Genomic DNA, 27633 nt, shown 5'->3' with positions numbered 1-27633 from the left:
TTCTGCACTAGCTAAAGTAATTATGAATAGAATCATAACTCAGGCTCCACTGGCTCCAAGCCAACATTACAGGGTCCATAATAATTCAATCAAACAGTACATGAGTTGCATTGTTTTTGTGAAGAGACGAGGCTTGGGAAAATGCAAAGCTCTGTAACTCGCACTGTAGTTATACATGTCGTTCAAATTATCGGTCAAATACTACAATACATGTAAATTTGTTTTCCCCGCAAGTACCTTCCATTTCAAGCACTGCTAACTTACTAAGAGTTACTACAATATGACTGTTGTCAGAACAGATTTGTGCCCTGTTCTAACTGCATAGTGTACAGAAGTGGAGGTAAGAGAAATTAATGTCCGCTGCCTGTTGTCCACGGGAACATGTCCCCTTAACGCCCTTTTTTCAAGCGTGACAAAACAAAGCTAACCAAAAAGACCGAGCGAAGGGAAGTCCTGATCAGTATTGCTGGAATGACTGTCAGAAGACCCACCCGTCATCTCCATCCATCAGTAATATCTAGTGGATTAAAAGCTATTCGACAATGATTACAGGAAAACGAGGATATCCCTACATAGAGGAGGGGGTACAAACAGCACTTGGGCATAAAAAGAAGATAAATGTAGCAGATTAACGATACAACAGAGTAGCAGTAGAGAGTTGATATTTGCCCCTTACCAAGGGGAGAGAAAATCACTGCATTCCATATTATTCTGCCTTCACTTTAAGAAACAATTATTTATGGGTCCAAAAGTATCCGTTCTATATTTTGTTGATACGGGTTAGAAGAATGGTTTAAAGGCGGAGTCTCTCTAGATCCACCGTATCCACCACCATTTACAGCATCATAGTATGAGGAAACCAGATTCACTGGAACAAACGAAAAACTGGAGCTGACACTGTTGCCTTGGTTTTGCAGGCGTTCAGCATCCAGTATTTGTTGCGTTTCATTGGATCTGTTTTCAGCGACAGAGCTAATCCCAACTCCAAGACCAAGACTGATCGAATCGCTCTCTTGCGATCTAACCCTTGATGTTCCATTCACAGTTGCAGGTCCTGCCATTTCATGGGTACTAGCCTTTGCAGTCGGTACATCATGATTGTGTTTTCCCTCGTATGTAGTTATAACAGCTTTTGGATCGTGGGATGCCCTTTCCACATGTTTCCTAACTTGGCATCCAGCATTTGTGCACTTGTAATAACTCCTGCAGAAGATGCGAAAACATATGTAAAATATTTGAGAATTGGAAATTGTCAAAGAATGTTCTTGTTTGCCAACCTATCTAAGTACTTCATAAGCGGGGCAAAGTAAATAGTCATCAAACTATTATCGTGGCAACTGGATGGAAAAAACTAGCAGTCAGTCACATTATTTGCACTCATTTCCGGAAGATTTCAAAAGAAAACAATTTGTTGAGAAAAGAAGCACGGAGTCATATTCACCATAGTACTTGCTACCAAGGATGAGATTAGGAGGAGTCTAGTGCCGGCGACCACCACGACAAGAATTTTAGAAAATGCAATTATTATATGTTAAAAAAAAATTATGCCCAACTTATATAGTCTCGCCGCCACTAGATTTTTTTAATATACATTTCGTCACTGTTAGGGTAAAATCTTGGTTCCGTCCTTGCTTGCTACCTACAAAAAGCTTACTTCTATAGGGTTTTCTCAGAACTAGACAGCTGAAAATGTGTTTCTCTCTTCTCATCCTGCATATTGTACTTCTCAAAGCGGGACAAAGTAGCTCCCATTTTCAAAGAATATCCCGGAAAATAAACTTGTATCAAAATGCATCAAACTAATATAACTTCTCTAATGTCGATCCAACATGTAGGCTTTCTGTTTTTCACATTCTCCGATTCTGTAAACAGATTTGTCCATACACAAAAAAGAAAAGAAAAAGAAAAAGAAAAAGAAGCAATTCTGAAGCACGTGTTTTCTCCATGCTTTCATATTGACACATAACAGAATTTTCCACGATAACCACGACTGAACTAAAGATTGAACATTCCCTGTAAACTTTAGACTAGTGAGAAAACTGAGACATACCTCGGATTAGGATTGCCTCTCACCACTTTCTGCCCATATTTACGCCATCGATACCCATCATCCAGTATATCAACTTCACTCATTGTTTGAACCACAACACGTGGTTCGCGAATGGGCTTAAAAAGCATGACATCTATAGCACCATTGTCTAGCTTCCTGCAACCATTTTTCCAACAGTTAGTTTGAAGTGAGCAGACGAAGTCTGGACACAAGTCAGACAGCTACAAGAATGAAAAATCCAAGGCATGTTGAACTACAACACCTCCGCTTTGAGAAAGGATCATCTTCATCACCATCATTAGTTCCGTTCAACTGAGGAACTGCACCCTCTACACTATCATCATTTGTTCCAAGAGGAGATAGCTCGTCATTGCCATTTGGGTCAGTGTTCTGAGATATCTGGGCATTTATGGCAGATTTGTCTTCAAGAAAAAACAAGAAGAAAAAATCACTTATAAACACAATAATTTTCACAAGGGGAATCATAGAAAAGTTTCTTCAGTTACCTTCTTGAGTGGTCAAAGATGGAACCGTATCATTTTTCTCTTGGATGGAAAGAATAGAACCAGCACTAACTCGACGGGAAGGCTGAGGTTTAGGATGATCGTGTGTGCCCCTGTACACAATCTCTGTTATTTGTCCCTCATGAGAGCGTTCAAAAATCTTCTTGACCTCACAGTTAGGATTCGTGCATTTGTAATAGCTTCGTGGAAATTCACTTCCTTTCACAAGTTTCTGCCCGTATTTCCGCCAGTTATATCCATCATCAGATGACTTTTCAGCAGTGACAGAAGGCCCAATATCTTTTTGCTCAGGTTGAGATTTTTGAACCTCAGTATTGCCCTCGCTGAATTCATCACAATCAACCTTAGCAGGTACAGAAGCTCTTGAAGCAAACATAGGAACAGGTGCAGGTAGATTCATCTCTTTCGAGGAAGATGCCATCTCACTTTTGGCATTATGGAATGATGCAAATAATTGAGACTGGGATTGAGCCTGAGCACATTCATATTGTTCACTTTTCTGGTGGTTCATACCTGCAGAGATCTTCTCAAGAAATGCAAAAGCATTAACCTTGCCCAAAATCAGTTCTAGAATTGTCGAACATACCATCAAACTGAATTCTATTATAATTGTTCAAGATATTTCTTTAGCATAAAAAAGTGGTTTACAAGTTCCCTTGTTTAACTCCATTCTACAGAATATCCTGTAGCTGGGAGCTACCCACAAAAATGCAGCAGTAGTCGACGTAGCCGTAGGCGTAAGCTGTGACAGATAACAGATAAACTGACAAACTATATAATCCAGAATTAATGACTTGTACTAAGCAAAAGGTACATAATTTTAGACCATAACAAATGCGTACTAGTAACAGTGTCTCGGATAAAGAATGTTCGAGCAGGAAAAAAAGGTGGGTGGCTCTCAGCTACAGGAATATCACTTAAATTATATGCTGTTAATTGACTCGGGCTTGAACAAACTATTATGTCCAAGTCTCAGTATGTCGGATGAAATAGAACTCTCAATTGGTACGAATTTTTCAGCAGGGAAAAAAATAGTAAACTAGCTATGTGATACAGTATTTCACTAGGGCATTACCATAGGTGCCACTGATTGTAGTCCAGAAACAGAATCAGATCTAGTTTGGGGTCTAAACTCAAAAGCTCCAAATTTTCTTCCATCAGCAGTATCACCATTGGAGCAATTTGCAATAAATGAGGAACCACGGATGCCACCGGAACAATACATGTATTGAGGGTTCAAAAATGAACCTGTAGTTGGAGAAGGCTCTGCCTGCAGGATTCAGAAGTTCATGCCACTGTTTAGTCACCAGATCAAACACAACAGGAGAGAATACAAGAAAAAGGCACTGATTTACTCTGGATAGAATTGATGGTTGACGGTCGTCAAAGAAGGCATAAGCTGTATTCCAGCAAGCCCACATTGCGTTAACCAATACGCATAGCTAAACAACATTCTCCATTTGATTTTATACGAGATTGAGTGCACATTAAGTGGAGTTATTTAAACAACATGATAGTGAAAGTCATCAACAAAGTGGATTCTTTTCTTTATTTTAATTTTTCCCCTCACACATCACATCAAAACATTTAACCATACCCCCAAAAGACCAAAAAGAACAAAAAAGAACGATCCACGCTGCGAAAAAACAAGTAATTGCTCGACATATTGGTAGCAAGACTGTATTCTAGAACAAGCTATTTGTGCCTAATTCCGTGACGAAGTCGATACAGAATACCACAATGCGAGCATAAGAATCTATTGGTCCCACCATACATGACATTATGACAAATAGATCACATGAGAAACCAAATAAACAGCTCAAGGAATTGGGCAGTGGTGAAAAGAACCCAACTTATTATCGGAATCTCAAACCGTACTTTACATAAAGAACGTCCCTTTTTTTCTCAACGGACAAAAACCTCGCATCGCATCACCCAATGCCAACAAATTCTCTACTAAAGCTACTGTGATGTAACCACATCCTCTGTTTGATTGCTGAGCTAATGGATGATGAATAGAAAGGCACCCAATATTCTATGATCATTTGTCGTTAGCCCAACTAAAACGTGGCTTGTTTCGAGAAAGTTAATAGAGAGACTTAAATATTCATCCTCAATCTCTTACCAACTTATGTTTCCATCCTGGTCAATTTGAACATTTAAGTTTCCATCCTCTCTCTTTTTCAATCCCCATAGTGCCCTTATATAATACGTTGGTATCATATATATATATATATATATCACAGATTTTTTGGATACTCCGCAAAAACACAAACCTCACTCCACCAACCGTTTGTCCTCCGGTCTTGTCGTCGCCGTCCCACGTCGTCGTACTCCATCGCTTCGCCATCTTGCTCCTCGTCGCCATCCTCCATCACTGTCGCAATCCCTCATCCAACCTCCATCACCAAGACCCATTTCGAAATCTCCATCCGTCCTCTGCTACTTCTTCGGTCAATCGGGCGCGCAAGGAGGAGGAGTAAACTCTTCGCCGTGGAGCCCTCGCTCAAGGTTTCTCAATACTGGATGAAACCGACGACGGGGCCAGCCGGTGCGAATCGATGACATTGTTTTATGGGTGATAGGGTGAGGATAATCATTCAATTTGTTATATTTTTTACCACACGAAGAATTTGTCACGTTAAACTATGTTTAAATGAAAACGATGACGAGAAAAATCTAGAATACAACATGATTTGCATACATATGGCTCATATTTGTTTTTAAACCATGTTTTATTTGAAAACGACGACAAGGCAAATCTGGGATACACCATGTTTTTTTTATACAATCCGAGCCATGATATGAATCCACCATGTCACCATGATTGGTATTATTCCTCTTGTCATGTTTTTTTAATGGACAATGTAACATGATAATTTACCATGAAACTTACCATGGAAACTTATTCCTCTTGTCATATTTTTCATGGTACATGATGCAAATAATTTACTATGAAACTTAAAACCATCGTAAGTGTAGTGGGAATAAAAACCAAATATGATTAGATGTAGTACACCATGGATACGTTAATTATTTTCATGATTCGAACAATATGGCATGATTCAAACAGGTATTTCATGGTGACAGTGCAAATGATTTAGCATGAAAAAGAAATAACAGAAAAATCAATTTCATGGTAAATGATACAAATAATTTACCATGAAACTAAAACCATCATAACTACAATGATTATTATACATGCAAACTAGGCATTGACAACATATCAATAGACAATGGCCATTGCGGAAAAAGGATGGAGAAGGACTAAGAAGAATGTAAAATTTTCAAAATGCAAAAAGACGGTTTATCAAGAAGGAATGTAGAAATCATTGGGATTTGGTGATCTGCACATCCGAAAATTTGAAATCATCCTATTGTTTCTCACTTAATTGGAGGACTGTGATATGAAATCGAATCCCTTTAATTTAGGAGTCAAGAAGGTTTCTCAAGAAGGACTGTGGTATTCATCCGGATCCCTCTAGTTTAGGAATCAAACAAGCAAAGAGGGGTAACAAGGGTATTTCACACATTGAAAGGATGAAAACATTACTGTTCAAAATGATTGGGATGAATACTTACATGGGATGAGGTTTGAGGATGGATATTTAAAAACTCCAAGTTAAAAAACCATTCGATTATTGATCGAGAATAGTCTAAAAATTAAAAAAAATTACGACGAAAAGTAAAAAATTGTTGAAGAAAAAGGTTTGAAATTGTCGCTTCTCTTTCCAATTTTGGGCCATATTTTATGTATTTCTTTTTCACTCTTTGAAACGAGTAATTGATCCCAAAAATTTTGGCGAAAAATTAAGCAAATAAAAATACTAAAAGTACTCCTATAAAATAACGATTGTCTATAACACAAATAATTTTAGCCAAACTCATGAGAGATTATTGAGGTGGGGTCCTATAGTTCAGCATCATGTATTGCACATCTGAAACCGTCCGTTTACACCATCGATAGTTCATATTCGCTGAAGCACTCTTGCCGTTCAAATTCTCTGAAGCACTCTTGCCGGTCATAATTAACTTTCAAAGTTAACAAATAGATTTAAACCGTCCATTTTAAAAACGGACGATCTAGATGCTCACTTAGGGTGCATTGCAAGATAGCGCTCTACAGACCCCCCCCCCCCCCCATTCCCCATCACGTGGTCCCAGCATCTTCACCACCCTATCATCGTAATGGGACCCATACACTTAATCTTGTACCCCACACAACCCGCACAATGTGTGGCGGTGGAAGAGGGGCTAGACACCACTTGGCGGTGCTCCATGTCATTGAATTTAATTCCAAATTTACATTTCTAAGCAACCAAACAGGGCGTCATAGAAATCCGTGCACCAATTTTTTTGATCCTATCCGTGCACCAATTTGAATCTGCGACTAATAAAAGCAACTGAAATTACTACCAGCACAAGAGAGAGAGAGAGAGAGAGAGAGAGAGAGAGAGAGAAGACCTAATAACCTTGAGGTTGGAGAGGAGAATAGGGGACTCGAGAAACGACGACGGACTGAGACCAGGGGGGATCGTGATGCACGGGGATCTCGAAATGGGAAGCTTCGCCGGCGAGAAGAGCTTGTACTTGGCAGAGCTCGATCCGCCGCCGGAGAAAACTCCATTCGCATCCGTGAGGTGAGTTTTATCAGCAGTGGAGCCGCGGAGTGGAAGCTCCGAAGGTGTGGTGCGGTGGTGTTCAGGTGGAGAGGTGAGAGAGTGAGGGAAGTCCATTTTTAGAGAAAATGAAGAGAGAGAGAGAGTAGAGAAGGGAGGTGGAGGGAGGTGGAGGGAGAGAGAGAGAGAGAGTAGAGAAGGGAGGTGGAGGGATAGATTGGCCAATATCGGTGGGCGGTTGCGTCTTCTGGTAATTGAAGAAATTGTGTTGTTTTGTACTCCTACTAGTTTGAGAGAGAGAGAGAGAGAGAGAGAGAGAGAGAGAGAGAGAGAGAGAAAGTGGCGCCCATTTTTGTTTGACTTGTTGTGCAATGGCCAATGGCGTCTGGGCGTCACTGGCCTGTCATTCTCTTCTCTCTGTTTTGTTTTGTAGTAGTAGGAGTAGTACTTTAATTTTGTTTTTGTTGTACTGCTGCTGTCCCCTTGGGGCAGCAGCGCTGCTGTGCCCGAATTTTGGACCCATTTCGGTCTCGCTTCGATGATCGAAAATGTTCACTTCGTAGAGCTTGTCGAGTAGAACAACTATGCAAAAAATCAGCTTAATTGAATATCATTAAGTGCCTGATTGGATCTTTTTTATCTTGAAAAGAATGGATCCGAAATACTGGATCAAATCTACTGTAACCCATGGACCGAGAGTTATATAGGTTTCAATCAGGCACTTATTGATATCCAATGAAGCTACTAATTTTTTGCATAGTTGTTCTATTCGACGAGCTATACGAAGTGAACGCTTCCGATCATCGGAGTGAGACTGAAGTGGGCCAGAATTCGGGTACAGCAGTCCCCCCGCCTCCCAAATTTAGGGATGCAAATGAGTCAAACCGAGCTTCGTAGTCTTCATTCTTTGCTTGTTTACTAAAAGAGTAAAAAATCAAGCTCGAGCTCGGCTCATTTTCAAATAAGTTGAGCCCTTATTTAAGGAGCTAAGCCTAGCTAATTTGCTTAATGAGCATTTTTAAACGAGCCAAACCTATACAAACGACCTAAGCTTTTGCGAGCCTAACCGAACTTTTGAGTGTTGAGCTTGTCTCGTTCAAAAAATGAACCTAAAACTCGAGTTTGAGCTTGACTTGATTACTATGCACATCTGGATATGATGGATCTCCTACCATGGCTTCTATTTCCTCTGCTATTTCTACCTACGCTTTTTTTATCGGATTCTACCTATGCTATTTTAGGACCTAGATTTGGGGCGAGGTGATGGCTTTTGATCTATAGGCACCACCAAGTTATGCACATCTCGATTAAATTTGAAAATTTAAAGTTAGCAATTGACAAAATTTTAGTCGAGCATGCAAATTCAAAAGCAAAAAGCCTCTCATTTGTTGCAATAATCCTACTAGATAACCCTTTATGGGCTCAATGCATTGTTTAGACGAGGCCGTGAATGTTAGACTTGTTAGAATTGTTAGATTAACTCTTTGAAGGAAGAGTCGAACTATTGACATCTCTTTTTTGGCACCCAAGCGCACATCGTGATGCCAACCGGTCAGAGGCCTATTGGCAATGCATCGTTTTATTGTGCACAAGCTCGTGGAGTCGCGGATCAATCTTCGCCTTAATATTTTGTTTGTTATATACCCATCTTTGTTTTCAACCTCATTATTGCTTGAACAGGAAAATCAATAATTGAACTCCAAGGGGTGCAGAAATAGTCCAACAGACAACCAAGATAATCAAGAAACTTTTGATTTTAATTCTCGTTCACATTTATCAATTTCTACAGAACTTGAACCAGTCCATAAGGGAACCGGAGATCCAGTAGCGTGCCACACCCCTGCACTACAGAATTTCCGCGTCCGTCAATAAGAGCCTTTGTTCTTGCTTAAATTAAGTTTTCACTAGTAAATGGTCAAATTTAGTCCCGAAATAATTGGCCTTTAGTCCTTAATTAGTTGGCCATCGGCATTCTAATCGTAAATTGACAAAAAGAAAGATGACACAACGTGAACAGCCAAAAATGTCAAATTTGTTGTGATGTCAGACGCAAAGGAAAAATTAAAGAGCAATTTTTCGGTGCCGGACGGGTATATCCCATGTGGTATCCGCTCAGCACAGCCGGACCATCCAATGCATTTTTAAACGGCTTGGATTGAAACCTTCTCTCTCCTCTCACCCCAACACTTTCTCTCTTTTTTCTCTTTCCAAATCCGAGCCTTCCAAAAACGCAAAGGACGGCTCAGATGCACCAAGCGAGAACCACGTGGAACCCACCCAACACTGAAATTTTTTCCCGTTTGATGGTATCCACACAAGGAAAAACCTCTCTACTCATCTTCACTTCTCTTTATCCATTTTTTGGGGAAAAAAACATTGATTGCTTGTATACGTTATTGGCTATGTTTCAATGAACTTGACACATTGTGCCCAAACAAACAAACTTTAGACAAAGCACATAGATTTTCCAAAAGTGATATTCTTTTTAACACCCCAAATTTCAACCTTTTTGAATTAGTTGAACTATAGGGGAGTCCAACATAATGATGTCTGCCAAAAGCATCCTAATGCAAACTTTGATTGCAATGAATCAAAGTTATTAAAATCAAACGATTATTTCAACCCATACAGAGCTTCATCCCCCCTTTCAAAGCATGGCTCATGGATAGTCCCACACATTATGGCAATCGGGAAAAATCTATAGACCCTCGTGTTTAACATGTTCAGAAAATGAAAACTTGAATGCCTACAACCGAACATCTGAACTTTCGATCGGGAGTATTATTATTGGGTTAGGTAGCTAGCAGTTCTGACATACAAGAAAAGGTCACCAATCTCTAAGTAGGTAGTAAGAAATACAGATTCTACAGAACGGGGGAAAAAGTACAAGCATACATCACCAACCACAATCTCGACGAAAACCTACAAAATGGATTTTAGAAATGCTAAAGGAACTGCAAAGTATGAAGAGACTGCATAACGTACAACAACTAACCTCACTTAGTTGAATCAATATTCTTACAGCAAAAAAATCAATGCAAATCCTGATCATCTAGAGGTGCAATCACTAGTTTCATCATCTAGAGGTGCAATCACTAGTTTCTTCATTGTATCAATAGTCTTCCAAGGAAAATACCAAGATGCAAAACAACCCTACAAGCACAGAACTGTACATATGGCAACTACGTTCCTCAGATCTGAGCATTGCGATTTCCAACCGTTGAAGTTGGAAGTCCTGACTCAGGTAATTTCTGCTATGTTGGCCGATTGAGGGACAATCTACGTGCAGCATAAATGCCTTGAACATTCATGGATTCCGTAAACACCAGTGAGCATATTGAGAAACAGATGGAGTACATCAAATAACGAACTACGGCCTCTTAAATAACACTAGCATCGGATGCAAATGTAATCTCCTATAATAATGAAGCTCAGCCAGGAACCATAAAGGATGCGTAAAAAGATTGTCCCAGAAATAAAATTCACGGCTACAAGCATATCACATTGTTCTCCTGAAAAGCATAAGGAGATCCCTTTTTGTTTCAGCTTTCGCTTCCTATTACCATAGTATTAACTCATTCTAATTCTTCCAAGAAATATTTACAAATAAAAGAAAGAAGATGCATATAGTACTTCCAGTCTAAACAGTGGTGGTGAATACATTCGCATTTGAAGAGCTGCGCTAGCTGGGAAAAGAAGTTTGGATGCGCCCAATGTCACTCCAGGTACCACAGTTGCTCTCAAAAGAAGCATAAGAAGCAAAGGTGAAGAGTGGGGTCGGTCTAGGGTGGATGTTCTCTCCCTTCAGGGGATGGAGAACATACACTCAAGAGCAGCTTCAACCGGCTGCCATTGCAAGGAGGACATAAGACTTCTAGTCAAGCCAACAAAGAAATTGCGTAATGGCATTCTATCCTAAATTCCTTTTCGCATTAAAACTAGGCAAGAGCTCAAAAATTTCCTCTACCACAGACTGCTATATCCTTTGAAAAAAAAGAATTTCATGCTAAACATTGCACCAAGTCCGGCAGTTCATCATAAGTGCACTTTATTTCATTGTGATCCTTGTGTTCTAGTTCCATTGTTTACCTCTCCACGTGCAAACCAAGGGTCGCACGTGCCAGGTAGTGTTAGAGCTTATCCCACATCATTTTATTGTCACCTCACCTCCAAAACTAGTATATGAGCCTAGGCAATCTCTCTAGTCATTATAAACTTTTGGAGGTTTTGGGACAAGAACCTCGATGTCCTGGTAATTGATTTCCTTTTGTGAGCCATACGTCCACCTTGCTTCATGATTCCTAATTACCACTCCACATGTGGGGTATTCTTGAGCTGGCCGTTTTAGCATAGTATCAGACCTAGGATATGGAGGTTTTCGAAACTATTTGTATTGGTCCCCCCTTCGTACATAGGTGTACTTTGTTTCATTGCGACACCTACGTTTTGGATCTTATGTTCACCTTCTCAAGTGTGAGCACGCATGTGCGGAGAGGTGTTAGAACTTGTTCCAAACCAAGCTCCAAAGCCAATTTTTAGCCAACTACTCCCTCCGTCCCCATGTCCCCATTTAATGGTCACTCGTATTCTAACCAGATAAAAAGGAGTGATATTTCTAAATCGATAATAAATTTTATATGCAATGTGGAGCTTGTTTGATGGAGCTCAATTAGTTCTATTAGACAATGTTTTCAAAATCACATAAAGCATTATACATTACGAGATATAAGCAATTGAAAAGTGACCCAAACTCCCAAAAAGGACGGTTAAACGGGGACGGAGGGAGTAAATTTGAGGGGCGGTTCTTGGGACACCTATTTTGACACATTTAACAGAAAAAAGATTGGAGCCCCACGCTAATAATTGGAGCTGTTCAATGTGTTTAATAACATGTTTTTAAGAGTTCCTGAAAAAAATCAATTCATTTGGATCGGTAAGGGCCGATAGTTCCGATCATTTACGTGAGACTTCAAAATGGGTTTCACACAAGATTTGTGTCAAAATGTGAATATGTGTCCCCGGAACTGCCCCCAATTTTGAGTTGGATCTTTCAAATAGTATCAAAGCTAGGCTTTCAGACAAGATTCCCTATTTCATAGTGATTGATTACCCTACCCTTTGTACCATATGTTAACTTTGTTTCGCTATGTCTAATGTTTACTGTGTGTGGGTAGCATGTGGAGGGACTTACACAATTTTTCCCACCTCGGTTAAATGGTACCTCCAAACAAGTGAAACAAGAATATGAGGTTGGATGGCCTTTCCACTCACAGCCAATTGTTCTTGAGCTGGAGGATTTAGCAAAATTGCCACATTAACAGCTCTATAAATATTTCATAGTCCAAGCTAGAGAGCTTCTGTAAAATAATGCTTTGTAGAATGTTCTCCTTAAAGAATTTCCCCTACCAATTTTGACAAAACAAAATTGTGGAAATTCTCAGAAGGTAAAAATCATTCACCTTTCATAAAAATGGGACAATTAGCAACACTTGGTTGCGCATCACCCAAAGTCCGATAGTTGGATAGTAGGTAACTCATTTGACCGAAACTCCCAAAGTTATGTCACCAAACTTACACAATTGGAGTAAGAATACCGCAGTGGTGGTTACGCTAAAAAAAATGGTTTTTACACCATTGGGGCAGGAATGCCAAATAATGACATTTGAGACTGTAATAGGCCAAAAGATGGATTTCGCATGGCCACTTTAGCAACTACCATTGGAGTTGCCCTAACATAGTTACAGTCAAAAATTAACTCGTTGCAAAAGAATTTTATGAGATGAAAAACTCAACAAGTCATTAGGACTGGGAGCTGAAAAAAATGAAAAGGTTCCTTCCCCTGGTGGTTCCAGTTCTGAAACCCTACATATATGCTCACATGAAACAATTCACCATTGAATTGCAAACCACGAGGATCTATATGGTTCAAGTGAAACAATGTCACCCTGACCATGCATAAACTTCAAAAAATCTTAAAAAAGCAATCTAGCTTGTGCAACATTCATAGTGATCAAATAAGCAAAAAATGCTTTCTGATGACTAGTGCTGCCAAGTCAGGCAAATTATAGGATACCATCCAATACTACCCTAAAGTAAGAATGGTACAAGGGCTTACTGGGGATAGTAAGGCTGATGATATTGTGGTGGAAAAGCATAACCGCCATAGGCAACTGGCCTATCATAATAACCAGTTGCCATGTGTGCTTCAGAAGAGTATGCCTGGGTCTGTGAAGGCATCACTTGGGTCTGCGAAGGCATCACATGGGTCTGTGAAGGCATAAAGTTCCCAGGGTCACCAAAAGGGGCTCCTGTTGACCCGTACAAGCCAGCAGCAGATGAGCCTGCATAGGAGGCAACGGCAGGAGTAGAACCTGCCAAGCCATATGGGCCAGCTGGTGAGCCTGAGTAAGGAGGAAGATGTGGCAACAAACCTGCCGCCTGTGGATGAGACTGCTGAAATACAGGAACGGTGGAACTTGTAGCAGCAACACTCATTGAAATTGCGGTTGGACGAGCTGGTGCAGTATTCCGAGGACGCTTGCTTCCACTCAGTTTCTGTGGCTTTGGCTGCTGCTGGGTCTGAGAAGCAGGGGTTGCTGCGTAGGGTTTCCTGTCCGACTTCAGCTTCTCTACTGTCTCAAGGCGTTTCATAAGTTTCTCCTTCAGATTCAGAAACTCAGATCCAAGCTTATAGTCCTCAATGAGTTTGATCACCGACTTATATGTATTGGCTTCCTTTGTGAAGGCCTCTTTCTACAGGAGAAAGAGAAGGAAAAAAACAGATACTCATTTGATTTTAAAGTTGAAAACAAGTGTTTCAATAGTCCTAAAAAGAAATATCATACTACCTGTGATTTAAGAGTGTTCTTTTTACCCTTGAGAACTTTCTTAGCCAGCCGCTTGGACTCCTTGACGTATTCTTCTAAGAGTGGTACTGGTGGGAACTTCGCAGAAAGCTCAAATTCCAAAATAAATCTGGCTGCCACAAGTTGTTTGCCCTGACCAATAAGTTTGAGAATAATGTCTGCGAAAAGCCAAATAGAACAGGTGAGCTGACGAGGAGCGTCATGTATATGAGCACTTCAAAATTTTAGTTTCAGAAAATAAGGGCACTCCTGAATAAAACCACATTCCCACCCTGCATAATATTACTAAAATAGATCGCAACTTAAAGTAAAAGCAAAGACAGAAGGTGAGTTCTAAATAACCTTACTGCAACAACATTGGTTCAGTTCGTTTCCCAAAATAAGGACACTCCTGAATAAAACAACATTCCCACCCTGCGTAATATTTACTACAATAGATCGCAACATAAACTCAAAGCAAAGATAGAAGATGAGTTCTAAATAACCTTACAGCAAGAACATTGGTTCAGTACAGTATGATTAAACCTACAAAGGGCCTCAACAATTAAATCGACTTCAAATAACAAAGGGAAGAATCGACCACACAGACAGTACCCCTCCCTAAGACCATTCTAGCAAAACCTCCATTGAGTAGGAAGACGAAAGAACTGATTAAGTTGACTATGTTAGGACATAAAAAGCAGACTTTTTTATTGACTTGCCAATTACCATCAACCACCACAAGGTACCATGATCAACCAAACCAACTTCGGATAAGGGAAAAAAAACCAAACCAACTTAATGTTTTGTTGCTAAAAATGTGGACATTTTCACGATTCAAATTAGTTCCTACTTTGGCGTCTCAACCCGTACTTACTTAATCTAAACTCTAAAAGCACAATCATGACCCTGAAAAGTGTTGCAGATTAGAAGGAAATGATTACCATCGTTAAATACCACCAAATAACATCATCTTTAGATAATCACTCATTTCACGTGGCAAACTCTCAGACATGAAACAGCAATTATGTATCACTGAACCTCAAGAAAGAACGAAAACAAGGCAATTCCAAGAGACCGGCGATGAATTGAGTCCAAAATTAGAAGTGAAGTTACTGCGTCACTCCATGTCCAAAAACATCAAAAGATTGAATGTAGACGAGATTTTTTTATAAGATTAAGTGTAGTCAAGATACCATACTTCTATCCAATCGTGAACTCAACTTATCACAAAAAGAGAGGCACAAATAAACCATGTCAGGGGTCTGGCTGATCTGACTTCAACTCAAATCCCTCATCCACAGAAAGTAATGACCAAAGATGCAATATAAACGCAGATAAATGGCAAAAAAAAACATAGGTTTAACAGAAAGGTATGAATAACAAGACCATCACCAGATATCTTATCCCAAAACCGATCACACGAAACAACTCAAAAGCTTATTGTACCCTAGATAGTATATACCATAATTCTATCCAATTAGGAATTTGTAAACTCAACTTATCACGCAAGGAGAGGCACAATAAACCATGTCATGGGTCCACAAAAAATCATAGGTTAAACAAATGATATGAAATACAGGACCCTCACCAGATATCTTATCACCGAAACCAATAATGCGAAACAACTCCACAGCCTCCTTAAACCTCGCCACTTCTACACCCAAATCAACCAGTTCCCCCACATCAAACCCATCCGCCACGCCATACGCGGCAACCAGACAAAAAAACCCAAACCCCTCCAGCCCATTCCCCCCTCCACCCCTACTTATCTTCCCCTTCCCCTCCCCCGCCAACCCCCTCGCCTTCTCCCTCACTTCCCCCCCAATCTCGCTCCCCACCCTCCTCCTCAACCCCTCCAACAAAACCACACAGCTCCTCCTTATCGCCGTCGACTCGATATCCTTACTCCCCTTCCCCGAATTCGCCCCGTAGAACCCTTCCATCGCTCCCAAAACCATCGCCGCCGCGTCCGGTGCGTGCCCCAACGCATCCGCCAATTCAGCCTTTATTGTGTTTCTCTCCTTTGGCCTCTCCAGTATGTATTTCCTTAGCCCTAACCCGTCCATCTTCTCACATAACGATACCAACTCGGCCCGAGCCGGAACCCAGACCGCGGCCTCCTCCGACCCTTCCTTAGCATCTAGGCTTTGGGAATTGGGTGGATTATTAGCGTTTTGAAGTTGTGATGGAATTGGGGGTGGTTTGGGATTGGGGGTGTTCGGGAATTGGGATTGTTGTTGTTGGGATTGGAGGATTTGGAACTTGTGACGGAGGGAGGAGTGGAGGGAAGAGAAGTAGGAGTCGAGGTCGGGCCAGGTGAGGGTGAAGGTGGAGGAGAGAGGAGAGGAGTGGGATTGGAGGTCTTCTAAGGCTTTACGGAGATTTTCTTTCTTCGCGTCGACGAGTTTCAGAGCGGCGGAGATTGTTTTCATCGTCGCCGCCATTGCTGGGAACAGAACGGGGCTTTCAACGGAACTGGATTTTGTTTTAGGAGAGAGAGAGAAGAGGAGAAATTTTTTGGTCCAAGGTCGGTATATAACACGTGATACCACTTAACTCATCCAGTCCAATCAATATACTTTTGAACGGCTCGAATTGAAACTCCTTCTTTCCTTCCACCCCAACACTTTCTCAGTTCTCACTCCTTTGTTCTCTCTCCAATTCCGAGTCATCAAAAAACGCAATGGACAACTCAAATGCACCGATCGGACACCATGTAGTACCTGTTCGGCACTGAAAGGAAGGCTCCCTTTCCTCTCAGATTTTTTGAATTTTTGAACTTTTGTCTTTATTAAAAAAAACAATTTGCGTTTGTTAGTTTTAAGTCTAATTTTTATGGATTATTGATTCGTATCGTAAGACAAATCAAAAAGGAAAAAATTATAACTTATTCCGAAATATATATTCAAGATAAGGTCGATTTTTTTGCACTTTTTGAACTTTATTTTGAATTTTTTTATAAAAAAATTTGAATAAAAGTTATACGGAGTACTAACTTTTTACTTTTTCAATTTCTATTGTCGAGATGAATGAATAATCTAAAAAACATATTCACAAAACTAATAAACGCAAATAAAAACAAAAAACCCCAAAAATTCCATAGCGTAACCCACGTTAGAGTGATTTCTCGGAGAGAGAAAGTGGGCTTTGGAAACATATGAGGAAATACTTTTTGATCCATACTGCCATTCGTAATAGGAAAGTATACAGAAATACGTGTTTTTCTTGTCTTCTTATGTGCATATCGTCAGTCCAGTAGGCTAACAATAGCAAGACCGTTCATAATAAATAAATAAATAAACCTTCTTAATATTCACTCATTTTCTTCTAATTTGCAAGAGACCTGTTCTGAGGACTGAGGAATTTGAATCTGTGACGGAATGTAAAGCTTGTTCTATATACGTAAGCAGTATGCGTAAATATGTAAAATATAGTATTTTTGCACTCCACTTTCTTATAAATAGACTCCAAAATTTTTTATTTAGTGTTTAAGATTGCACACAATGCACGCACTATAAAACAAAATTTTGATTGCATTTATAAGATAGTGGAGTGCAAAAATTATTTTCTGTATTTTCCATCTATTTTTAAGTATCCAATTTCGTAATTCAAACTTACTCCTATTAAGGAGACGTCATTAATTCATTACACCTTTCATGTCACTTTTGATCTCCACTTTAAAATGATAATTGTACGAACGTTTAAACTTTTCAAAATGAATACTTATTAAGAAATAATAAAAAATGGAATACAAGACTCTTATTTGGGAACGGAGGGAGCACATTCTTTTATGTTCTATGCAAAGAATGCACACTTTTCAAACTTGTTAACAAGTAGCATTGCAGGACTTGCTAACAAGATTTCTGGTCATCTATAGATGGATAAAAGACATCATTTTGCGGGTTTTTTTTAGCAGGGAAAAAAAAATCTGGTTCCAAAATGAACGCTAAAAGGACAATTTCACCCTTATTAGAATAAAGAGCATTAGGGCTTACGGTATATTTGTCAATTTTTATTTACAAGCCACAGGATGATGAGATGATCTGTGTTCTTTTTTCAACAAAAAAAGGAAACTTCAGTGTCAATCAAAGCTTCAGTGTCATTTTCAACAAAAAAAGAAAAGAAAAGAAAGGCTCAAGTGTTATTCTTCTTCTCATACATTTGTATTTACAAAGTTGAGCAATTAACCAAAAGAAAACTTCATTTGCAGATGTTGGCGAGCAGAAGGCTCTTTCTACTGTACTCCGGTGGTCAAAGTTATTGCAACTAAAAAAGGAATTGGAAACCATCTTAGCACCAACAACTTCTTCACATGCTTGTATCGTAAACTCTCGTATTAATATCGATCCCATGATTATAGGTGTGATTTGTACATGTACAAACTATAGCATTATAAGCAACAATAGTGTGTACTGTACAGTTGTGGGGCACACACACTAGCTTTGTTGCTGCTTCTTTTCGGTGGAAAAACTCAGGTATCTGAGCTAGTTTACGCTCAAGAAAAGTCAACTTGAAAAGGAAAGAGAGGACAAAGTCTCACCTTCCTCCTTGACAATGGTAGGAGGATTACTTCCATCATTGATAATAAACTGGACAACATCTGGTACTGCCATATCTCCTTCGTAGGGGATAGCATTCTTTAATTTCCGCTCGAAACAACAGCAGAGAAGGATAAAGTTCCCTCTTAAGAAAAAGAAAATAGCAAATTCCAACAAAAGAGGACAGTGAAGTGAATACAATTGCCAAAAGCATTGTCAGGTTCATTGTTCTTTCCCTTGGCCAACAACGAGGGGGTCCATCAGCAAAATGAGGGATTGAGACTCGCTAGACCCTGATAATAAAAAAATAAAGCCCATCAGTCATTCAAAAAGGATTCCTGCTAATGCAAAGAAACAAAATAAATATACGAGACATCATTGATGTGATGAAGTGTACAAAACAGTGGAACTGAAAACACTCTCAGCAGTAGCCGGGCACTGCTATTCGCAGCCCTTTATTTCTCCCATAGCCCGTTAAAAATTTCTAATTATACTCGACAGTTAGTTACCGAAATTGAGATATATTTTTAGCATCCAATTACCGAAATATAATATTTTTTTCAACAGCTATTTACCGAAAATGTATGTTCGGCAGTTGTTTACCGAAAGTTGAACATATTTTCGACATGTAGTTACCGAAATATAATCTTGTTTTCAACAGCTATTTACCGAAATGTTATGTATGATTTTCAACAATCATTAACAGAAATGTAGTGGGCTATAGGAGAAAATAAAGGGCTGCGAATAGCAGCGCCCGCAGTAAAATAACAGGGAAGACTGGGAATGACCATAACCAAAGCCAGCTCACAAAAGGCATAAATTACTCTGACAATGCTTTTGGTCTGAAAACACATAAACTGAGCAAGGGATTTTCATGATAATTGCAGCGCGGGATACTGGGATAACTGGAAGACGAGCATTCACAAATATCAGGGGAAACATGTGGATTGTTGTATCTTCACTGCATACAGATATTTATGAAGGCATGTACGTACGTCAAATGGAGCAGATTCGTTTTTATAGTACATGGCAAAAGACCCCAAGGAATTTGAAGAAGAGGGAGATGAAAAGATGGCCGGGAAAAAGGGGAGAGGGTGGCTAGAAAAAATGGATGGAGGGCCTGGAGGCTTATATTTAAACAAAATAAGCGCATCATAGTATTTTACTACTGCGTTTTGAGTGTAAAAAATTTATGCGAGTGAAAAAAAATTGAACCTGTCCAGCACAGTAATAATACAGGCCACAAAGAGAATCAATCTCATCAAAACTATCCCCCAAGCAAACATAATCCATCAACTGATCATTAATGTTCTACATGCATGTAGAACGTCTACTTGGGGGTTAACTTTGTTGGTGTCTTTCCTATTTTGCACTTGATTGTATTCTACTGCCTTGTTTTTGAGTTGGCATCTTGCTAACTTATGGTCGTTGGCTTACCATATGATTTGCTCGGTGGTTATTCCAATCTAGTTGAATTGTTCCACTCGAGTGTTGATGTTGTGCCACCACCCTTTTAACATGTTGTACTTGGTGTTCCGACTTACTAAAATTTTCTTTTGCTGATCAAAGGAAAAAAAAAACACTATAGGATCAAAAGCAAGGAGCATACCGCATCACCATGGCAGAGTATACAATTGCATACTTCAACTCTGAAGAAGAAAGAATATAACCTCCTCCAAAAGGAACTAGCAATTGAGACGTAATGTAATATATAATCCCATCTATTGGCCTAAAGCCAACTCACCTAGTCAACATTGTCATTCATGGAACCTTCACGTGATCTTCTTTCATCCAATTCTCTGCAAGGACAACAGTCATATTTACATCAGTACCACATATATGTTATACTTACCCCATAGAATTTGGGCCTGATTAATAACTATTCCAGCTGAGTAGATACATGCCAACCTCTTCTGAATATACAATGAGGCAGTTCCAAACTAGACTAGTAGAATCGTTTAATAGATGATTATTGGAGAAGGGATGGAGAAGGAAGCAACATAAAACCCAAAAAAAACTCCTTATTTCAGCCATAGCATAGTCCACTTTCCAAATTGCACTTCCTAGCCAATCTAAAACTGAACACACAAAAATGAAACCCTTGGAGTCTAGAATAATGTATTGCCTGGACATGTTCTGCTTAATGAGAATATGGTCGCGATAAATCAACCTTGACCCTACAATGGGTAAGTACTAAACATAAAGAGACACATAATTATGAAGTCACATTCAAGTTACATATAAAAATGCCAGCTTAGGAACAGAATTAGGCTTCCTGTTTGAGTATACGGTATACCTAATAGAAATCAATAATCCAAGTTTCCTTCTTTCCTTTTTTGGTGTTCATAGAATCAAACTTCTCCTGAAGTCTGTTTAACATGTTTACACTCTCTTCTTACGCTGAAAAAAAGCTCAATTAATGCTTCAAATTCTGGTCATACGTATTATGTCAAATTAATTTGGTCTTATTCCAAAGAAATTACACTCTTTAACTTGTGATATCCAATCTCCAAGCGCATGGGACAGTTCTGTAAATGCCGAATCTAAAAAGGTATCTTTCAGCTCTGGAAACATGTTTTAAAACCATGGATTCATCCAGGAAGTGTCAAAAGTGTGCAGCAGTGTCCGAGAAGGTTTGACAGAAGAGTTGGTGCTACTTTAAAAAATTCTTAGGTATACACATGAGTCACAAATGTGCAAGATCATGCATTTGCAGTATTGAAGGTGGAGAGAGAGAGAGAGAGAGAGAGAGAGAGAGAGAGAGAGAGAGAGAGAGAGAGAGAGAGAGAGAGAGAGAGAGAGAGCTTACAAGAGCCTTCTCGACTAAGGTTCATTTAGCCTTCTCGACAACGGAACTATAATACAGCACATTGAATATATTGGAGCAAAACATTACATCTTCCTCTGAAATAGTTCTCCATCAACATATTGCACATGCTCAGAGTTTCCCAAATCTATCTCCAGATGAAAAGAGTAAGATGAACACCAGCTCCAACTCCAAGTGAGCTGCCTGGTCTTAGATCCATAAAATCCTTGTCTTCCACTATATCATTTGTAATTCACCTTCTCTGAAGTATAGACTGCGAGGCATGTAATTGGTCTGCAGTCAAAGGGGGCACCCGTTTTTTAGCCAACTTCATGATATAGCTAGCCTTCCCAAGCTCCCCAGTCATCCGCAAGCCTTCAAATAACCTACAGATGGTATCCACGTTCGGAAACCAATTCCTACTCATGCTGTCTTTACACATTGTATATGCCAAATCAAAGTCCCCTCCTTCACACAGATAATGGATCATAGTCTGATAAATTTTCAGATTCGGCTTATGTCCATTGTTAAGTAAAGCAGAATAAACCCTTTTCGCCATTTCCATATAACCAGCTCGGCAAAAGCCTTTGATCACCAAATTATAAGTCACCAGATCAGGAGGTATCCTAATATGCCACATCACACCCATCAGACTGTTAGCGTCCCAAGCTCTTCCTTTGTTCACCAGAAACTGAATCCTAACATTGAAGGTTGCAAGGTTGGGCAAACAATCCTTAAGCAACATAAGATTCCACAACCCATTGCCAACCTCTGGCTGATTATTCTTATAAAATGTCGATAAAAGTGTCGTGTAAGTATAAACATCAGGTCTTATTCCAATTTTTTCCATCTCTACCATGACTAAATAAGCTTTCTCCAAGATACCCATTTCACAAAATGCTTTAATAACAATATTAACAGAAAGAATATCAATCTGAATACCATACTTCCACGGAACCTCCGTGAGAAACGACTCAACTGCAGTTAAATCGCGAGTTTGTGTCAAAACCTTCAGTGCAGCATTGAAAGACTTAACAGTCCTACGACAACCATAGGAATGCATATTATTAAAAGTATCAACAGCATGACTAACCATTCCAGCTTTTCCATACAACATTATAATCCGAACGACAAAGCCTTCACGACGGCCCTGTGGGAGAGCCTTCTGGTGCTCAAGTAGGTCCTCTACGTAATCCAACCTTCCCGCCCCAGCTAACCGGGACACAGTATCCTCAAACGCGAACCGGTTTTCAATAACAAGTCTGTTGCGGGAATTGGCCTTGAATAGATGGAACAGCTTCTCGGGGTCTCTCTCGGCCTTAAGCTTAACAAGTGCAGGCTCCTCTAAACCTCCTATGGCCGTTTGTTTAGGAACGGACTTCGCAAAGGGAGTCGGGAGTGTATTGGCAGCAGCAGCTATGGCGTGGGTACCGAATTTGCGAACAAGGCGCAAAGCTAGCATGTTCTGGCAATTTATCTCTTGGATTTATACCCTCTCAAAAACTCGCCCCGATCCCCGACGGATATTTTTTTTGGGTCCTCCAGCATGACAAGAAGCACAAGCACAATGGAGGCGACAAGCAACGGAGGCTCTGACTTGTTGACAGAATTTGTCGTAGACGTTGGAGATCTTGTTCCACCCGACGTGGGGGTTCCCTTGTAATCCAATGTAAGCCACTCCTCTTGCAGCTCCAGTTACCATTGAGAAACTGCAGCTCCGGTTACCATTATTTCTTGTGGAGATCTCATCGGCCGACTGGGGAGTGAAGTCGGCAATGGAGTCTCGTCTCTGGGGTGGGTTTTGTAAATGACAGAACAAACAAAACCTAAACGAAAGGTATATATATCCTTCCCCTATTGCTCGATTTTTCCAATTATGCCCCCTCAATTGGAGTGAGCCTATGTAGCCTGATGGGTATTTAGGTCTTTTTCTCTTCAATTGGCTTCAATTCTCTCTCTCTGCAAACGCTATTTGCCGCTATTTGCAGTGGAAGTGCTTTGGAGGGAATCCTAGCTGCTGCGATCTGAGATTTGTGCGCTATTCATCGGGTGAGTTCGTCCCTCCGTCCGCCGATTGTATTACCGTTTTCCCCTTCGGTTCGCGAGGTTTGGTCTGATTTCTTAGCTTTTCAGAGATTGTGTTACCGTTTTTTTTCTTCGGTTAGCGAGGTGCCAAGGTCTGGTCTGATTTTTTTTTTTTAAGCTTGGGAGGGGATCCTAGCTGCTCCGATCTTAGATTTGTGCACTGCTCATCGGGTGGGTTCGTCCCTCCGTCCGCGATTGTGTTAACGTTTTTTCTTTCGGTTAGCGAGGTCTGGTCTGATTTTTTAGCTTTCCAAAATTTTTGCTCTGCGCTGTGGTTTGCCTTTTGTTGGCATGGACTGATGCGCTTGCGAAATCGCAAATGATCTGTGTTTTTGGTGGTTCATATTCGTTCATGTGTGCTTTTGTTTGGTCTAATTTAGTGGGTTGTGTGTTTTTGACTAGGTTGTTGGGGTCTTGGATTGAGGCTGTTTTCCTCCATGTTGGGGAGGGGGGGAGGGAACCCACTGTGTTTTGTGTCAAGGGTGTGCTGCTGCGTTTTTCTCGTTGAAGTTTTGTTTGTGTCTTTTCTCTGTGTGTTGTTGCTTGTGAGTATGTCCTGTGGTTGCATGCTGTTTGAGTGTATTTGGATGAATGTTGGTTTGTTGCTCCATTCCTGCGATGTGGGGAGTGTTCTGGCGAATTTTTGGGGTTTATGAGAATGATCCAGGTTTTCGATTTGAATGTTTTGTCACTAGGTTTTCGTCTTCTGTGTTTTAGTGTTTTGTGTATTGGTGTGCGTGTAATTTTGCTCTGGCTATTTCTGTTCATGCTTTTAATACGTGTTGTTTTTAAATGGAAGGCTTTGATTCGGAAGAAGGTACAAGAGTTCAATTTAGAGGAAGCTCTAGTGGTTTATCTTGCACCGCAATTAAGAATCGTGGGTACAACTTGTAAGATTGGAGAAGATATTTAGAAGAGTGAAACTCCTGCAGGTGATATGTTTTAAGATTAATCAATTTGTCTTCGATTTAACTCAAAGATGTGAGGGTTTAACTTTTACATGGTGTTCTTCTGTCTTTTTATCTTTTGGACCTTTTGTGTTGAGGGAAAATTCGGATTGGGATGATGATTTTGTTTTTCATTTGCCTTAGGAGTTAGGACCAAGAAGGTTTGTGGTTTCTTAATTTTAATTTATGTGCAAGAGTAGAGACTTTGCAGAAATTACATAGAGGTGCTTTATGCATATGTTCTTTTATTGGGTGTCATGGATTGTCTTTGTTTCAGGGGCAACTTTGTGATGGGGTCTTGCTAGATGGAACAAAAAAGGCATTGTGGAATGCTGATAATGGGGATATTAGGTGATGGTTCTTTAACCTTTGGCTTGTTGTCACATTTTCTACATCATATGCATCCTTTTATTTATGCTTTAGATTATTTTCAATTGTTTTCAGGGGCAACTTCTGTGATACAACACTGGGTTTTTTTTCCTTCCTATTTTTTACCTTTCCCATACCTTTTGGTAAGCATCAGCCTTGTGCATGGGATAAGTCCTATACATTTGAAGTCATATGAGTTCTGGCTTGGTGACAATGTTTAATTTCTTGTTCCGGGTACTGAAAAATGAAAATTAGTGTTGGAATGTGATTGCATTTAAAAAATAGCTTGATCCTTGCTAGAACTTTTGGTTCCGAAACTATTTAACCAGTGTCCTTATAGGCGTCCATAGGGAGGATCTGAAGCCAAGGACCAGGATACAAAGCGCACACCATCGCTGGTTCCTCAGTGCTTGCCTGGCTTGGTACCACAAGACCGGGGAAGTCACAGCACGTTCACCGTGTCCGAGAGAGATGTGCATCTCCCTTCACCGGTTGTCGAGCTTATCCCATTGAAGGTATATGAATATTATGTTTCTCTACATGTTTAGCAGCTTTGAGACTTGAGTGCTGTTGGGATCATCTCAACACATTTTAGATCCCATTGATTTTAAGAACCTTGCAGATGGCTCACCCTTACAAGTATGCAGGGAACAGTGTGGACTTGCAAGGGCTAAATGTGTTCAAGGTACTTTAAATACCAGACAAGACAAGATGACAAGTGGTTTCTGCTAGTTGGCACCTATATCATTCTGTAGGTCAAAAACTACCCGTGCACTTTCTATGAAAATCAACGTTTAGGAGTGACCATATTAACCATTTGCTCAATTAAGACTGTATTACAGGTTAAGCATCTTATGCCTTGTTTTGAATATGTTGATTTGATGTCAGTGTATGCGTCTGGCTTGTCCAAAGAAGTTTTTAATGGGAAGATACGGTTGCATACAAAATCCTTGCCTTCACAACTTTGGATGGGAGGTGGGCGGAGGAGATGATGACAGTCATCAATATAAGATTAGTGTGAGAACATATTTTTTGTCAGGCATGATCATTTTCAAAGCTCTTTTAAAACTGACTGTGCGGTTTGTTATGCAAAATTCTTTCTTGTCCGATAGGCTTGTCATCAAATTGAGTGTTATGCTCTCCAGGAACCATAGCAACAAAGTTTTCTATTTTGATTAGGAAATTAGGAACAGTTAGGAAATGAGGAACAAAAGTCTGAGAATGTTCATGCTTCTTGTTTGTTTTAAAGCTTAATGACAAGACAATTGGAATTTGGGATGTTTTAGTTCAAAAGTGGGTTAGTGGCCTTGCATTGTGCGAAATGCTTTTTCATTTTAGGTTGGAACATAATTGAAAAGCTATAGCTTTCATTGGACCGCAAAGCTTTCGTGGCCGAGAGTATCATACTTGATGATGCCAATTTCTTTCTCTTGCAGGGGAGAATCAGTGTTGCGGATACTGGCTCTGAAATGATATATTTGATAGTTAGTACATTGCTTCCCTGTACATAGTAGCCTTAGAAGTGAAGTTTGTGTTTTCTGCTATCAGACGGATGAAATTCAAGCCTAAAGACTGGAATTGTCGTATGATTTATTCACTACATTTAGGTAGGAGTAGGACTTACTGTGGTTTTCGTGCTGGATTGGTGAAATCATGGGATAGCTTGTTTGAATCGGAACTTCCTTATTTTGTTTGCCCCTGTTGGACAGCTTGAATTTGATCTATTTGTGTTTAATAAACAAGGATTAAGCAATCTCTCAGATGTTTGACTGTCTTGAATGTTGTAATCAATAACCAGAAGAAGGTTTCATTGATATTACTTCTTGAATTTCCTTTCATCCTTTTCGATTGTTATGACCATCAAAATGGTTCTTTCTCTGTATACCGGTTGGGAATTCTCGTGCAATTCTTGGGGGTTGTGTTTGCTCTATTTCTACGGGAAAAAATTTCAGTGCCGAGCGGGTACCACGTGGTGCCCGCTCGGCCATCCGAGCCGTCCATTTCGTTTTTGAATGACTCAGATTTGGAGAGAGAAAGTGTTGGGATGGAAGGAAAAAGAGGGTTTTAATCCGAGCCGTTTAAAAATGTATCGGACGGCTCGGGTGCGCCGAGCGGGTGCCACGTAGGCAATACCCGCTCGGCACTGAAAAGTTTCTCATTTCTATGGCATCAACAAGATTAGCGTGTTTATCTATGGAGGCAACACCACCGGGGATCAGATCATCGGTCCGAGAGATTCAACTTTTGGGTCAAAAAAATTGGATTGTTAAGTTGGGCCCTTGGGGCTTCTTGGACTTGATTGGGCCTGAGGTAGGCCTACCTTCATTTCAAGTCCAAAAACAATTCAAATAGGTCCAAACTAATTTTTTAAAATCGTTCAAGTGACCCCAAAATACTACTTTTCTTTCAAAAGCTTCTGAGATATACTAATTATTTCCAAAAAAAAATATAACTTAATTTTTCTACTATGAAAATTGCTTTTAAATGTGACCATTAATTGTATGTTTTGCTGATCCGCTCATGAAGATCTTTCTGAAATTTCAAACAAAAAAAAATTCAAAATTATAACAGAAAAGGTACGTTTTCTTGTGTGGGGATTGAAACTTTTCAATTTCTGCTTTTTTTATCAGCTTATTGATAATTAATTTTAAAACGTGCTCGTTAATAATGTTCTGATGAAATCGTGTTTCGAGTTGCAAGGTTTATGATCCAAGACCACCATGCTGTTTAATGATCCTAAACCTCGCATGTCTTCAATATGCCTGACAGACCAAGACTAAAGGGGTTGTTTGGCTAAATAAGCAATTTGGACTATTTTTTTTGCATGCGTTACTTTTTCGCCATTTT

The 27633-nt window shown here is 39.9% G+C and overlaps 4 protein-coding genes across 20 annotated transcripts; 1 reads left to right on the top strand and 3 right to left on the bottom strand.

The window, feature by feature from the left end:
• Window positions 1-414: 414 nt before the first annotated feature.
• LOC131329637 (probable WRKY transcription factor 20) lies at window positions 415-7452 on the bottom strand. Of its 4 annotated transcripts, none has more exons than XM_058362886.1 (6): window positions 7047-7452; window positions 3650-3844; window positions 2557-3097; window positions 2313-2472; window positions 2051-2206; window positions 415-1203 (listed from the first exon to the last, which is right to left on the bottom strand). In XM_058362886.1, the coding sequence occupies exons 1-6, from the start codon at window positions 7308-7310 to the stop codon at window positions 738-740; spliced, it is 1782 nt and encodes a 593-aa protein (XP_058218869.1). In that variant the 5' UTR covers window positions 7311-7452; the 3' UTR covers window positions 415-737. The 4 variants fall into 4 exon arrangements, with proteins under 4 accessions (XP_058218869.1, XP_058218871.1, XP_058218872.1 ...); XM_058362888.1 differs by having other exon boundaries at window positions 7039-7148; XM_058362889.1 differs by lacking the exon at window positions 7047-7452 and adding an exon at window positions 3922-4947 and having other exon boundaries at window positions 3650-3838.
• Window positions 7453-12963: 5511 nt separating this feature from the next.
• LOC131329636 (FRIGIDA-like protein 1) lies at window positions 12964-16557 on the bottom strand. Its single transcript, XM_058362885.1, has 3 exons — window positions 15630-16557; window positions 14042-14217; window positions 12964-13946 (listed from the first exon to the last, which is right to left on the bottom strand). Exons 1-3 carry the CDS (start codon window positions 16483-16485, stop codon window positions 13305-13307), a joined length of 1674 nt encoding a protein of 557 aa, XP_058218868.1. The 5' UTR covers window positions 16486-16557; the 3' UTR covers window positions 12964-13304.
• Window positions 16558-18354: 1797 nt separating this feature from the next.
• LOC131329634 (pentatricopeptide repeat-containing protein At1g80150, mitochondrial) lies at window positions 18355-23197 on the bottom strand. Of its 3 annotated transcripts, none has more exons than XM_058362881.1 (3): window positions 21389-23197; window positions 20189-20378; window positions 18355-18872 (listed from the first exon to the last, which is right to left on the bottom strand). In XM_058362881.1, the coding sequence occupies exon 1, from the start codon at window positions 22845-22847 to the stop codon at window positions 21639-21641; it is 1209 nt and encodes a 402-aa protein (XP_058218864.1). In that variant the 5' UTR covers window positions 22848-23197; the 3' UTR covers window positions 18355-18872; window positions 20189-20378; window positions 21389-21638. The 3 variants fall into 3 exon arrangements, with proteins under 3 accessions (XP_058218864.1, XP_058218865.1, XP_058218863.1); XM_058362882.1 differs by having other exon boundaries at window positions 18355-18865; XM_058362880.1 differs by having other exon boundaries at window positions 20324-20378.
• A 72-nt stretch (window positions 23198-23269) lies between these two features.
• Window positions 23270-26626, top strand: LOC131329635 (uncharacterized). 12 transcript variants are annotated; one of them, XM_058362884.1, is made up of 7 exons: window positions 23270-23434; window positions 24270-24402; window positions 24695-24768; window positions 24862-24929; window positions 25137-25301; window positions 25409-25471; window positions 26223-26626. In XM_058362884.1, the coding sequence occupies exons 3-7, from the start codon at window positions 24723-24725 to the stop codon at window positions 26295-26297; spliced, it is 417 nt and encodes a 138-aa protein (XP_058218867.1). In that variant the 5' UTR covers window positions 23270-23434; window positions 24270-24402; window positions 24695-24722; the 3' UTR covers window positions 26298-26626. The 12 variants fall into 12 exon arrangements, 1 of the variants encoding a protein (XP_058218867.1); XR_009200822.1 differs by having other exon boundaries at window positions 23271-23434; window positions 25434-25471; XR_009200821.1 differs by having other exon boundaries at window positions 23271-23434; window positions 25127-25301; window positions 25434-25471.
• Window positions 26627-27633: the final 1007 nt, after the last annotated feature.

This window comes from Rhododendron vialii, chromosome 6a, assembly GCF_030253575.1.
Source record: "Rhododendron vialii isolate Sample 1 chromosome 6a, ASM3025357v1".
Lineage (NCBI taxonomy): Eukaryota > Viridiplantae > Streptophyta > Magnoliopsida > Ericales > Ericaceae > Rhododendron > Rhododendron vialii.
This window is presented reverse-complemented; position numbering and strand designations above follow the sequence as displayed.